Source organism: Salmo salar, chromosome ssa08, assembly GCF_905237065.1.
Source record: "Salmo salar chromosome ssa08, Ssal_v3.1, whole genome shotgun sequence".
Classification (NCBI taxonomy): Eukaryota; Metazoa; Chordata; class Actinopteri; order Salmoniformes; family Salmonidae; genus Salmo; species Salmo salar.
The window spans coordinates 22,942,919-22,956,531 of record NC_059449.1 but is presented as its reverse complement, the minus strand read 5'-3'; the positions used below and the strand labels follow the sequence as shown (position 1 = coordinate 22,956,531).

Genomic DNA, 13,613 nt, shown 5'->3' with positions numbered 1-13,613 from the left:
TCTCTCTCTTCATTAGAAAGGGTCTTTCAAAGCGACATTCATTAATGTTGTTATAGAATGGATGTTTCGTCGGTCTTCGCGTTCGATGATATTGAGTACTTAGCTGCAGACTAATAATTAATATCAAAGACTTGTTCTTATTCTGTCGGTATCGATAGTCTGAAAGTTAACCACGTGGTGTAGTTAACTTTCAGTCGAGGAATTGGATGGTCAAGCCTATTGGCCAACTCGTAATGGAGTGGAGGCCTGGTCTAAAGAAATAACTTCTAGGTGGGGGTTTTATACGTGAACATAGAACAGGCTTGTCACATGACGCCTTGTCCTGTCCGTGTCCCTGGAGGGCGTGCCGATGACTGATTTAAGCTTTGAACAGAAATACATTCTATCGCATTAACATCAGTACATAGCATCTCAACGTATTCCAAATAGCTTTATCCTGGGGGTAGGGGGCAGTATTGACACGGCCGGATAAAAAACGTACCCGATTTAATCTGGTTACTACTCCTGCCCAGTAACTAGAATATGCATATAATTATTGGCTATGCATAGAAAACACCCTAAAGTTTCTAAAACTGTTTGAATGGTGTCTGTGAGTATAACAGAACTCATATGGCAGGCAAAAACCTGAGAAGATTCCTTACAGGAAGTGCCCTCTCTGACAAGATCTTGTTCTTCTTGTCTCTGTTTATTGAAGACTGAGGATCTTTGCTGTAACGTGACACTTCCTACGGCTCCCATAGGCTCTCAGAGCCCGGGAAAAAGCTGAATGATATCGAGGCAGCCTCTGGCTGAAACACATTATCGCGTTTGGCAAGTGGCCGATCAGAGGACAATGGGCTTAGGCGCGTGCACAAGTCGACCCCGTGCTTTATTTTATTTCCTCTTTTTACCTAAACGCAGATTCCCGGTCGGAATATTATCGCTTTTTTACGAGAAAAATGGCATAAAAATTGATTTTAAACAGCGGTTGACATGCTTCGAAGTACGGTAATGGAATATTTAGAATTTTTTTGTCACGAAATGCGCCGTGCTCGTCACCCTTCTTTACCCTTTCGGATAGTGTCTTGAACACACGAACAAAACACCGCTGTTTGGATAGAACTATAGATTATTTGGGACCAAACCAACATTTGTTATTGAAGTAGAAGTCCTGGGAGTGCATTCTGACGAAGAACACCAAAGGTAATAACATTTTTCTTATAGTAAATCTGACTTTGGTGAGTGCTAAACTTGCTGGGTGTCTAAATAGCTAGCCCTGTGATGCCGGGCTATCTACTGAGAATATTGCAAAATGTGCTTTCACCGAAAAGCTATTTTAAAATCGGACATATCGAGTGCATAGAGGAGTTCTGTATCTATAATTCTTAAAATAATTGTTATGCTTTTTGTGAACGTTTATTGTGAGTAATTTAGTACATTTTTTGTAAATTCACCGGAAGTTTGCGGGGGGTATGCTAGTTCTGAACGTCACATGCTAATGTAAAAAGCTGTTTTTTGATATAAATATGAACTTGATTGAACAAAACATGCATGTATTGTATAACATAATGTCCTAGGTGTGTCATCTGATGAAGATCATCAAAGGTTAGTGCTGCATTTAGCTGTCTTCTGGGTTTTTGTGACATTATATGCTAGCTTGAAAAATGGGTGTCTGATTATTTCTGGCTGGGTACTCTGCTGACATAATCTAATGTTTTGCTTTCGTTGTAAAGCCTTTTTGAAATCGGACAGTGTGGTTAGATTAACGAGAGTCTTGTCTTTAAAATGGTGTAAAATAGTAATATGTTTGAGAAATTGAAGTAATAGCATTTCTAAGGTATTTGAATAACGCGCCACAGGATTCCACTGGCTGTTACGTAGGTGGGACGATTTCGTCCCGCCGACCCTAGAGAGGTTAATACATTTTATACAACCATTTAGATGCAAGTCCCATAGCTGAGGCTATTATATAAACAGTATTATTGTAATATGGCTATATTATCTCTTCTGAGTATCACAAAATTCTACCAAGCGGACCAGTTCGTAGCTGAATTCTTCACCGATCTTTTATATCTTCTCCAGAACATAAATGTCGTTCGGTTCCCCAATTCTGTGAGTTGGAAGAATTTCTTTTGTCTCTCTATGAAACCCCTCTCTGTCTCAACTGGGCCATGCGGCAGGACATTCTCCTTTAGAATTTTACGACCGCCTTCACACAGGGCCTGGGTGAGGGGAGGTAGGTAGGGGGATGGTGCAAGGGGGAGGGGGTCAACTGTCCTTCCTGAACTCAAAGAGGGCAGTGTCATGACAGTGTTCTACTTGTCTTATATTACAAATAAATAATCAAATCACATTTTATTGGTCACATACACGTGTTTCGCAGATGTTTTTTGCGGGTGTAGCGAAATGCTTGTGTTTCTAGCTCCGACAGTGCAGTAATATCTAACAAGTAAGAGGCCTCCAATTTTTAAATGGACTGGATCTTTATATTAACCACTTGGATCCTTTTTCAGTAATAATGAAATCAGACCTTCTTGTTGAGTATCTGAAAAAGTAAAATTTTTACAGGAGTGGTTAAAACATGCTGATAATGGTCCTCTGAGTATATCTTAAAGGTTTGGTATACCTCCACTGGTATGCCCTCCAGCCCTGGAGATGTCCTCGACTTAAAGCCTTTAATTGCATCAAGAAGTTACTCCTCTGTAATTTGGTCTTCACAAGAGTCTTTCTGTACAGATGTCAGTTTTACATTATGAATAGAAAGAAAATGCAAACACTTAGCTTCGGTTAGTGGAGATATTGGAGACTGAAACGAAAACATCAAGTGCTTTACTTCCTCTTTCAAAATATTGTTTGGTGAATCATGGGTGACTCTGTCATGTGTAAAAAGTTTAATAAAATTATTTTTGGTAGCATGTTGAAGAGAAAAAAATAATTTGGTGCATTTTTCCCCATATTCATCCAGTTTGCTTTATTTTAAGTAATATATTACACTTGATCTGTCTAGAAAAAGTGATTTCCTTAAGTGTGTGAGGGTGACAGTTTGTAGTGTGATTACCTTTAAGTTCCATAGAGGTATTTAAAACCGTATTATAATCTCCCACCATAAAAATAGAGTCTTGTATTGCTTGTAGGGTTGATAAATTATTAGATATATTTTCAAAGAAGCGTGGATCATTATTATTTGGACTGTATAGGTTAATGAGCCATATCTGTTCATGGTCTAATAACATTTTTAAATTCAGCCATCAACCTTGAGGATCTGTTTGGACAATTTGCGCATTTGGATCAAAATTACTGCTAATTAATATCATAACCCCTTCTGAATTTTTTGCCCATGGGAGAAATATATTTCTAGCCCCAGTCCTTTTTCTTCATCTAAAATTGTTGAATGAGTTTCCTGTCAAATTGTGCCATCTGGTTTGCTTAATATAAGGAATTTAAAATGGTTTATAGTTTTACTTTTACTTTTGATACTTTTGAACATTTTAACAATTCCATTTACTTTTGATACTTAAGTATGTTTAAAACCAAATACTTTTAGACTTTTATTCAAGTAATATTTTACTGAATATTTTTTTATTAAGGTATCTTTACTTTTACTCAAGTATGACAATTGAGTACTTTTTCCACCACTGCACCAGTCTATCACATAACTCAACTCTCTCCCTGACCCCCACCAGTCTAGTACATAACTCAACTCTCTCCCTGACCCCCACCAGTCTAGTACATAACTCAACTCTCTCTCTGACCCCCACCTGTCTAGTATATAACTCAACTCTCTCCCTGACCCCCACCTGTCTAGTACATAACTCAACTCTCTACCTGACCCCCACCAGTCTAGTATATAACTTAACTCTCTCGCTGACCCCCACCAGTCTAGTACATAACTCAACTCTTTCCCTGACCCCCACCAGTCTAGTACATAACTCACCTCTCTCTCTGACCCCCACCAGTCTAGTATATAACTAATATATCAACTCGTCTGCAAAGAGAGGTTCACATGGAAGGGGAATGTGTGTACACATGGGTGTTGTTGCACCATACTAACGATAAGCCTGTCTTCCCCATCACATCATGAAAGGTCATGTTGATGTTCATTTAACCTCTGTCTCTCTCTTCCTCTGACTCCTCCCTTTCTCCTTTGTTTCTCTCTATCTCTCTGTCTCTTTCTCTCTCTTTCTCCTCTGTCTCTCTCTTTCTCCTCAGATCTCCAGGCTCAAAGCGTCAGTCCACCAGGTAGGTAGAGTATAAATCTACAGTGATTATAGCAGTTCAATATTAGTCAACTTTATTATCCCACATGGAGAAATTCATGTGTCCATACAAACCATTGTAAACCCCAATAACAAGTAGTGTTTTATGGAACTACTAATACTTGTCAACCACAAAGCACTACTGCTGTTAGAATAACAGAATCACTGTCATCATCTGTCCTCACCACTGTGTTTTCCTCTCTGCTGTTTACAGCTGAACTCTCAGTCAGACTGGTGGATGGGACCACTTCCTGTTCTGGGACAGTGGAAGTCTTCTACAGAGGAGAGTGGTCAGGTCTATGTCCTGGGTGGTGGTGGGACATGATGAGAGAGGTTAAGGTTGTGTGTAGGGAGCTGCACTGTGGCAATCCTGTAGCTGAATCTAGAGGACCTCTGATTCAATATGGAAGAAGAGGAGTCATACTATTTAGTTGTAGTGGGGATGAGTCTTCTATTAGACAGTGTAACATCATAGGAGGAGACCCTGGTTTCTGTTATGGTGAATATTATCATCATGTGACCTGTTCAGGTAAGAGACTGGTCATATTGAGAGATTTATTTATACATTATACAATATTACCATGTATCATGTTTATGTGTTTTTATTTCATTTAAATAGAGGGAGAGATGTCAGATGTATTTAAACATTATATTTGTGTTTGTCATATTGGTTTATGGGAGATGTTCATGGGCAGATCATTGTAGTTCAGATGGTACTGAAGTGAAGCTGCCTGATGGATGTCCAGCTGTTTATTTTCTATAAAGTGAAGTGAACTCATTCCTGTCTCCTGCCTGCATTATTCCCAACCCTATCCTGAGTGACTAAGAACCCATTTCTACCTCTTACAGTATCAAACATAGCAAACTACAATCTTTTATCCAACATATTTGTGTTTAGTCCTTGACAGTGTCATCAACAAAACTGATTGAATGTTCAACCAAGTCTTTTTCTCCAGAGTCTGTGCGGCTTGTGGATGGAGCTGGTCTCTGCTCTGGGAGAGTGGAGGTGAAGTCCAATCAGTCCTGGGCCTCAGTGTGTGAAGCTGACTTTGACCGGCAGGATGCAGAGGTAGTCTGTGGGGAGCTTGGCTGTGGGGCTCCTGCAGCTCTACAGGGGGGGCTCTATGGAGAAGGTGAGGGTCAGACCTGGGATAAAGAGTTCCAGTGTAAAGGCAAAGAGTCCCTTCTCCTGGACTGTGACACCTCAGACAGAGAAAACAACACCTGTCTACCTGGTAATGTTGTTGGACTCACCTGCTCAGGTAAGAAACAGTTTGTCACTCAATCAACATTGTTTCTCACCTAGAGTGGAGAATATGAGAGACAATATAGATGTGTTTTAGTGAGAAAATAGTAAGATTACTGTCTCTCTCTTTTCTTTTCTTAGAGCCTGATGATGTGAGGCTGGTGGGAGGAGGCAGTCGCTGTGCTGGTGGAGTGGAGCGGTACGACCAGGGAGAGTGGAGGACTGTGGGAGCTGGAGACTGGAACCTGAGGGATGTAGCTGTAGTAGTGTGTAGACAGCTGGGTTGTGGCTCCATTGTTTCAGTTCTACCTGGAGACACCACTAGAGGGAATAACATTATCTGTTCTGGGTCTGAGTCTGTACTGAGGGAGTGTTGGAGAATTTATTATCTCTCTCCTGGACTCACAGTGATCTGCTCAGGTAATAACAAGATATTATAATTATAGTCAACTGATTTCCTTCGTTCATACAACTTCCTCTGCACCTCTCATGATGACTGTTTAGCTTGTCAGTCTGCTATACTAAATAGATCACTCAGTCAAGTAGGAATCAAATACAACTTAAATATCCCAGAATGCTTTTGTATTTGAGTGTTATCTCAGTGAACGTCTCTACTCACTACCACTGTCACATGTCATGTTATTGTCATTTCTAAATGAGGAAAGTAGTTGAGGAGCTACGTTTTCTTTATCTCTCCTCTTGTTCCAGATGTCCTGCTGAAGCCTGATATCAACATATGTTGTCTCAGTGACTGTAGGCCCACTACTCATGTTGCCCTGTGAGGGAGGGTGGCTAGAACTGTTACATGCTGATGTTATTGTCATATCTATAGGAAACTAGTTGAAGAGGTTTTTCTTGTTCTCTTTTATTGATACAGTCCAGCCTGAAATCTCCCTGACTGACTCAATGGGAGGGGTCTCCAGGGGCCACCAGGGGCCCGAGGTGTTCAGGGGCTACAGTTTCACCATCACCTGCTCCACTCAGCCACAGTACCCAGGAGGCTCCTTCCTCCTCACGTTCACCGGCTCCAACAGAACCCAGACCCAGCCAGCTGTCAATCACTCTGCTGCCTTCCTCTTCCCTGCTGCAGATGACTCCCACCAAGGGAACTACAGATGTGTTTATGACAATTATGTTTTCTCTCATAACTTCTCCTCTGAGAGTGAGCTCCTCTCCCTCACCATCACAGGTAACTGAACATGAACCAGACTTATAACTTTGTCATTGACAGATTTCCCACAGATCTATGTGATGATGATCAGTCCCCTCATCAAAGGTGTTTCTGTTTGCAGCCTCTCCTCTGCCAGCCTTCATCATCATCATTGTTGTAGTGGTGCTGATCCTACTGACAGCCATCACCACCTCCTACCTGTACTACAAGGTAAAGACATTTACTCAGACGTTACAAGTCATTTAAACTAGAGGGAGAGGGTGAGGGGGAGAGGGAGGGAGAGAGAATGGAGATACTAGAGAGTAAATGTCTGACTGTTGGTGCTGTGTCTCCCTAGCCCACCAGGAGGCAGAAGAGAGTGAACAGGGTGAGCAGCATGGATCTTTATGTCAATGCCATGGAGATGGTCTCTCTGAGCTCCAGAGCTGAAGCTGGACCGGGAGAGGAGAGAGCAGCCCAGGGGACGGAGTAGGAGTAGAATGAAGCTGACCCTACATGCTGATCTTAGGTCAGTTTTGTGTTTTAAATGGATGGTCAGCAGTGGACTGGTGTTTAAAATGTGGTGACAAACCTGAAGTGGTTCTAATTTTAATAACAAGTTCAGAATTAGTTTATCTTTCTAGAACCTTGGAAGAAATCTAAAAGGAGTGACTGCAACCACCATTATTCCTTTTAGTTTGGTTTTTACCACCAGAGAAACATGGGGTTCTGGGTAACATGGGGTTCTGGGTAACATGGGGTTTTGGGTACATTTATTTTCTCTTTAATTAGTGTCTCTTAGATTCTTTATCTTATTTAGTGTCTCTTAGATTCTTTATCTTATTTAGTGTCTCTTATATTCTTTATCTTATATAGTGTCTCTTAGATTCTTTATCTTATTTAGTGTCTCTTAGATTCTTTATCTTATTTAGTGTCTCTTAGATTCTTTATCTTATTTAGTGTCTCTTAGATTCTTTATCTTATTTAGTGTCTCTTAGATTCTTTATCTTATTTAGTGTCTCTTAGATTCTTTATCTTATTTAGTGTCTCTTAGATTCTTTGTCTTATTTAGTGTCTCTTAGATTCTTTGTCTTATTTAGTCTCTTAGATTCTTTATCTTATTTAGTGTCTCTTAGATTCTTTATCTTATTTAGTGTCTCTTAGATTCTTTATCTTATTTAGTGTCTCTTAGATTCTTTATCTTATTTAGTGTCTTAGATTCTTTATCTTATTTAGTCTCTTAGATTCTTTATCTTATTTAGTGTCTTAGATTCTTTATCTTATTTAGTGTCTTAGATTCTTTATCTTATTTAGTGGCTCTTAGATTCTTTATCTTATTTAGTCTCTTAGATTCTTTATCTTATTTAGTGTCTCTTAGATTCTTTATCTTATTTAGTGTCTCTTAGATTCTTTATCTTATTTAGTGTCTCTTAGATTCTTTATCTTATTTAGTGTCTCTTAGATTCTTTATCTTATTTAGTGTCTCTTAGATTCTTTATCTTATTTAGTGTCTCTTAGATTCTTTATCTTATTTAGTGTCTCTTAGATTCTTTATCTTATTTAGTGTCTCTTAGATTCTTTATCTTGAAGTGTTTCCATTATTAGTCCATGTATTATTATAATCATCTGTTCATTCTTTGTATTTTGAAACATTTCTCAACTCTCATGATGTTATTGATTATAAATGTTATAATATTGATTATTGATTATGATGTAGATTATTGTTATGATGTTGCTCTCTAAACTGCCATGTAATCAACTGAATGCTTTTAATAAAATTACAGGCTGTCAGTCTTGTGTGATTCCCCTCTTGGACAGACTACAACATACAGTATGAATTAACTGAGATCAGTATTGTGTGATTCCCCTCTTGGACAGACTACAACATATAGTATGAATTACAGTTTTTTACAATCGCTAGGACCCATTTCTCAATACTTAGGTCACTTTTTCAAAACTCTTCACAGTTCTCCTAACCAACTTTCAGCTTGGCACAGCAGTTCATTTCACATCCAAAATGCACTAAAACTACCAAATCACTTCATACATGTCTCAAATCAACTCGTTCTTCCATAACAGTAGCAAAGGTTGTCACCCAACAAGCACACTGTCACTCATAAAACAACGACCTAAACATCACTAACAACAGGCAGCATTACACAATGTTTTCTATACATAACAATAATGACACCTCTCTACTGTTTATAATTCACTGTAGTATATGTTACAATAATGACACCTCTCTACTGTTTATAATTCACTGTAGTATATGTTACAATAATGACACCTCTCTACTGTTTATAATTCACTGCAGTATATGTTACAGGAATGACACCTCTCTACTGTTTAGAATTCACTGTAGTATATGTTACAGGAATGACACCTCTCTACTGTTTATAATTCACTGTAGTATATGTTACAGGAATGACACCTCTCTACTGTTTAGAATTCACTGCAGTATATGTTACAGGAATGACACCTCTCTACTGTTTATAATTCACTGTAGTATATGTTACAGGAATGACACCTCTCTACTGTTTATAATTCACTGCAGTATATGTTACAGTAATGACACCTCTCTACTGTTTATAATTCACTGTAGTATATGTTACAGGAATGACACCTCTCTACTGTTTATAATTCACTGTAGTATATGTTACAGGAATGATACCTCTCTACTGTTTATAATTCACTGCAGTATATGTTACAGGAATGACACCTCTCTACTGTTTATAATTCACTGCAGTATATGTTACAGGAATGACACCTCTCTACTGTTTAGAATTCACTGCAGTATATGTTACAGGAATGACACCTCTCTACTGTTTACAATTCACTGCAGTATATGTTACAGGAATGACACCTCTCTACTGTTTATAATTCACTGCAGTATATGTTACAGGAATGAATCAGACATTGAGATTGAGGAGTGGAGAGTCAGGTGGGAGGAACATAATTCCTCTGTGGGGTTGAGGAGTGGAGAGTCAGGTGGGAGGAACATAATTCCTCTGTGGGGTTGAGGAGTGGAGAGTAAGCTGGGAGGAACATAATTCCTCTGTGGGGTTGAGGAGTGGAGAGTCAGGTGAGAGGAACATAATTCCTCTGTGGGGTTGAGGAGTGGAGAGTCAGGTGGGAGGAACATAATTCCTCTGTGGGGTTGAGGAGTGGAGAGTAAGGTGGGAGGAACATAATTCCTCTGTGGGGTTGAGGAGTGGAGAGTCAGGTGAGAGGAACATAATTCCTCTGTGAGGTTGAGGAGTGGAGAGTCAGGTGAGAGGAACATAATTCCTCTGTGAGGTTGAGGAGTGGAGAGTCAGGTGGGAGGAACATAATTCCTCAGTGGGGTTGAGGAGTGGAGAGTCAGGTGGGAGGAACATAATTCCTCTGTGGGGTTGAGGAGTGGAGAGTAAGGTGGGAGGAACATAATTCCTCTGTGGGGTTGAGGAGTGGAGAGTCAGGTGGGAGGAACATAATTCCTCTGTGGGGTTGAGGAGTGGAGAGTCAGGTGAGAGGAACATAATTCCTCTGTGGGGTTGAGGAGTGGAGAGTAAGGTGGGAGGAACATAATTCCTCTGTGGGGTTGAGGAGTGGAGAGTAAGGTGGGAGGAACATAATTCCTCTGTGGGGTTGAGGAGTGGAGAGTCAGGTGGGAGGAACATAATTCCTCTGTGGGGTTGAGGAGTGGAGAGTAAGGTGGGAGGAACATAATTCCTCAGTGGGGTTGAGGAGTGGAGAGTCAGGTGGGAGGAACATAATTCCTCTGTGGGGTTGAGGAGTGGAGAGTAAGGTGGGAGGAACATAATTCCTCAGTGGGGTTGAGGAGTGGAGAGTCAGGTGGGAGGAACATAATTCCTCTGTGAGGTTGAGGAGTGGAGAGTCAGGTGGGAGGAACATAATTCCTCTGTGGGGTTGAGGAGTGGAGAGTAAGGTGGGAGGAACATAATTCCTCTGTGGGGTTGAGGAGTGGAGAGTAAGGTGGGAGGAACATAATTCCTCTGTGGGGTTGAGGAGTGGAGAGTCAGGTGGGAGGAACATAATTCCTCTGTGGGGTTGAGGAGTGGAGAGTAAGCTGGGAGGAACATAATTCCTCTGTGGGGTTGAGGAGTGGAGAGTCAGGTGAGAGGAACATAATTCCTCTGTGGGGTTGAGGAGTGGAGAGTAATGTGGGAGGAACATAATTCCTCAGTGGGGTTGAGGAGTGGAGAGTCAGGTGGGAGGAACATAATTCCTCTGTGGGGTTGAGGAGTGGAGAGTAAGGTGAGAGGAACATAACCAGTAACCTTTTCCACTCTTGGTCCGGCTCAGCTTGACCCTGACCTCTGAAATGAATGATTTAAAAAACTGACAAAAGCAAATTAATTAAATTAGATTTAATCTCATCTGCAAAGAGAGTTACACATTTGCATGGAAGGGGAATGTACACTACATGACCAATAAGTATGTGGACACCTGCTCATCTAACATCTCATTCCAAAATCATGGGTCTTAATATGGAGTTGGTCCCCCCTTTGCTGCTATAACAGCCTCCACTCTTCTGGGAAGGCTTTCCACTAGATGTTGGAACATTGTTGTGGGGACTTGCTTCCATTCAGCCACAACAGCATTAGTGAGGTTGGGCGATTCGGCCTGGCTCGCAGTCGGCGTTTGAATTCATCCCTAAAGGTATTCAATGGGTTTTAGGTCAGGGCTCTGTGCAGGCCAGTAAAGTTCTACCACATCGATCTCAACAAACTATTTCTGTATGGACCTCGCTTTGTGTACAGGGGGCATTGTCATGCTGAAACAGGACAGGGCCTTCCCCAAACTGTTGCCACAATGTTGGAACCACAGAATAGTCTAGAATGTCATTGTATGGTGTAGCGATTAGATTTCCCTTCAATGGAACTAAGGGGCCTAGCCTGAACCATGAAAAACAACCCCAGATCATTATTCATCCTCCACCAAACTTTACAGTTGGCACTATGCTTTGGGGCAGGTAGCGTTCTCCTGGCATCTGCCAACCCCAGGTTTGTGGTTCGGACTGCCAGATGGTGAAACGTGATTCATCACTCCAGAGAACGCGTTTCCACTCCAGCCTACGCGTGGCATTGCGCATGGTGATCTTAGGCTTGTGTGCTGCTGCTCTGCTATAGAAACCCATTTCATGAAGCTCCAGACAAACAGTTCTTGTGCTGAAGTTTCTTCCAGAGGAAGTGTGGAACTCGGTAGTGAGTGTTGCAACCGAGGACAGTTGATTTTTACCCGCGATGCACTTCAGCACTCGCGGTCCCATTCTGTGAGCTTGTGTGAGCTACCACTTCCTGGCTAAGCCACTGCTGCTCCTAGACATATCCACTTCACAATAACAGCCCTTACAGTTGACCGGGGCAGCTAAAGCAGGGTAGAAATTTGACGAACTGACTTGTTGGAAAGGTAACATACTATGATGGTGCCATGTTGATTGTCACTGAGTTCTTCAGTAAGGCCATTCTACAGCCAATGTTTGTCTATGGAGATTGCATGGCGGTGTGCTCGATTTTATTCACAGGTCAGGAACGGGTGTTGCTGAAATAGCCAAATCCACTAATTTGAAGGGGTGTCCACATGCTTTTGTACATACTGTAAGGTGTAGCTGGGTCGGCCCGTCCTCCAACCAACCCAACACATCCCACTCAGCTTTAGGATCTTAGTGAAACATTCATTATTGGTTTCAGGAGTGTTAGGTCAAGGCCAGAGTGACAACCCACAGGACAGCAGACCACCAGGGCAGGACTGAACAACCCAGCAGCTATTGTAAACATGAAGTGGTCATCTTTTAATACAGACTCCTTTTGTCGTACAGTATTCCATATAAGGCATCCTGACCTCATGAAAGTTGACCAGTAAATCAAATACAGTGATACATAACGAGACATTTCTGCCATCCATTGTGACATTGTTGGAGGATAACCATCCTTCTAATTAATTATAATGCATTTCTGAGCCGCTATAAATGGTTGGTTACACAGTTTCTTCTGATAACAGTCTCTGGTATCAACATTTCCAAGCCAACAAATACAGGGAGAATCTGTAGACATGCTGAGATAAGACCATAACATACGCAACTATGCAAATATGTGGGGGGGGGGGTCTCTTTTAATCAACCACAAGGCTACCTTGGGGGAAGGGAGGGAGTAATGGTAAGAACCAGAGAGAGGGGAGGGAAGGGGGAGGACAAGATGGAGGAGGGGGGAGAGAGAAAATATCATTGTACCACTGACTTCTCACCAGTGATGTCATCATAACCAGTAACCTTTTCCTCTCTTGTCCCAGTCCAGCCTGACCCTGACATATAGCATCAGACCTGTTGAATTGACTTGGGTAACAGACCTCTAGATTCTACACCACATCCCCTCTTCTCCTGCTCTAACATGAGAACTCATCAGTACTCATTTTGGGTGCTGGTACTGTTTATATTTAGGTGCTGGAACATTAAGCCAATATTCTATAAGAGGTGAACTCAAGCAGTAGAAAGTTAGAGGTGATATTATAGGACACTATGTGAAACGTTGCTGCTCTGCCAGCAGTTTCCTGTGGAGTTTTTTTTTAACAGATCAGTTTGCTGTAGTGTGTTCAACCACTGATCCTAGTTAAGTTGCTAAGAGAGATAAGGGGAGGGAGAGAGGAGTGTAGAGGAGAGAGGAGGACAGAGGAGTGAGGAGTGTTGGGGAGAGAGGAGTGTAGAGGAGAGAGGAGTGTAGAGGAGAGAGGAGTGTTGGGGAGAGAGGAGTGTTGGGGAGAGAGGAGTGTAGAGGAGAGAGGAGTGTAGAGGAGAGAGGAGGGTGGAGGAGAGAGGAGGGCAGTGGAGAGAGGAGGGTAGTGGAGAGAGGAGGGTAGTGGAGAGAGGAGGGTAAAGGAGGCTCCACTAGGGCCCTCTCAGCCAGCTGTCTCCTCTAGGGCCCTCTTAGCCAGCTGGCTCCTCTAGGGCCCTCTCAGCCAGCTGGCTCCAATTGGAGCTTTTTTT

The 13,613-nt window shown here is 41.7% G+C and overlaps 1 protein-coding gene across 1 annotated transcript in view; it reads left to right on the top strand.

The window, feature by feature from the left end:
- Positions 1-7,566, top strand: part of LOC123744219 (scavenger receptor cysteine-rich type 1 protein M130) — a 53,822-nt gene extending 46,256 nt beyond the window's left edge. Inside the window, exons 2-8 of the mRNA XM_045723010.1 lie at positions 4,189-4,218; positions 4,450-4,764; positions 5,192-5,497; positions 5,623-5,901; positions 6,359-6,670; positions 6,774-6,862; positions 6,990-7,566. Coding sequence (XP_045578966.1) covers positions 4,557-4,764; positions 5,192-5,497; positions 5,623-5,901; positions 6,359-6,670; positions 6,774-6,862; positions 6,990-7,124 — 1,329 coding nt within the window. The 5' untranslated portion in view covers positions 4,189-4,218; positions 4,450-4,556 and the 3' untranslated portion in view covers positions 7,125-7,566. The remainder of the gene's footprint in view (positions 1-4,188; positions 4,219-4,449; positions 4,765-5,191; positions 5,498-5,622; positions 5,902-6,358; positions 6,671-6,773; positions 6,863-6,989) is intronic.
- Positions 7,567-13,613: the final 6,047 nt, after the last annotated feature.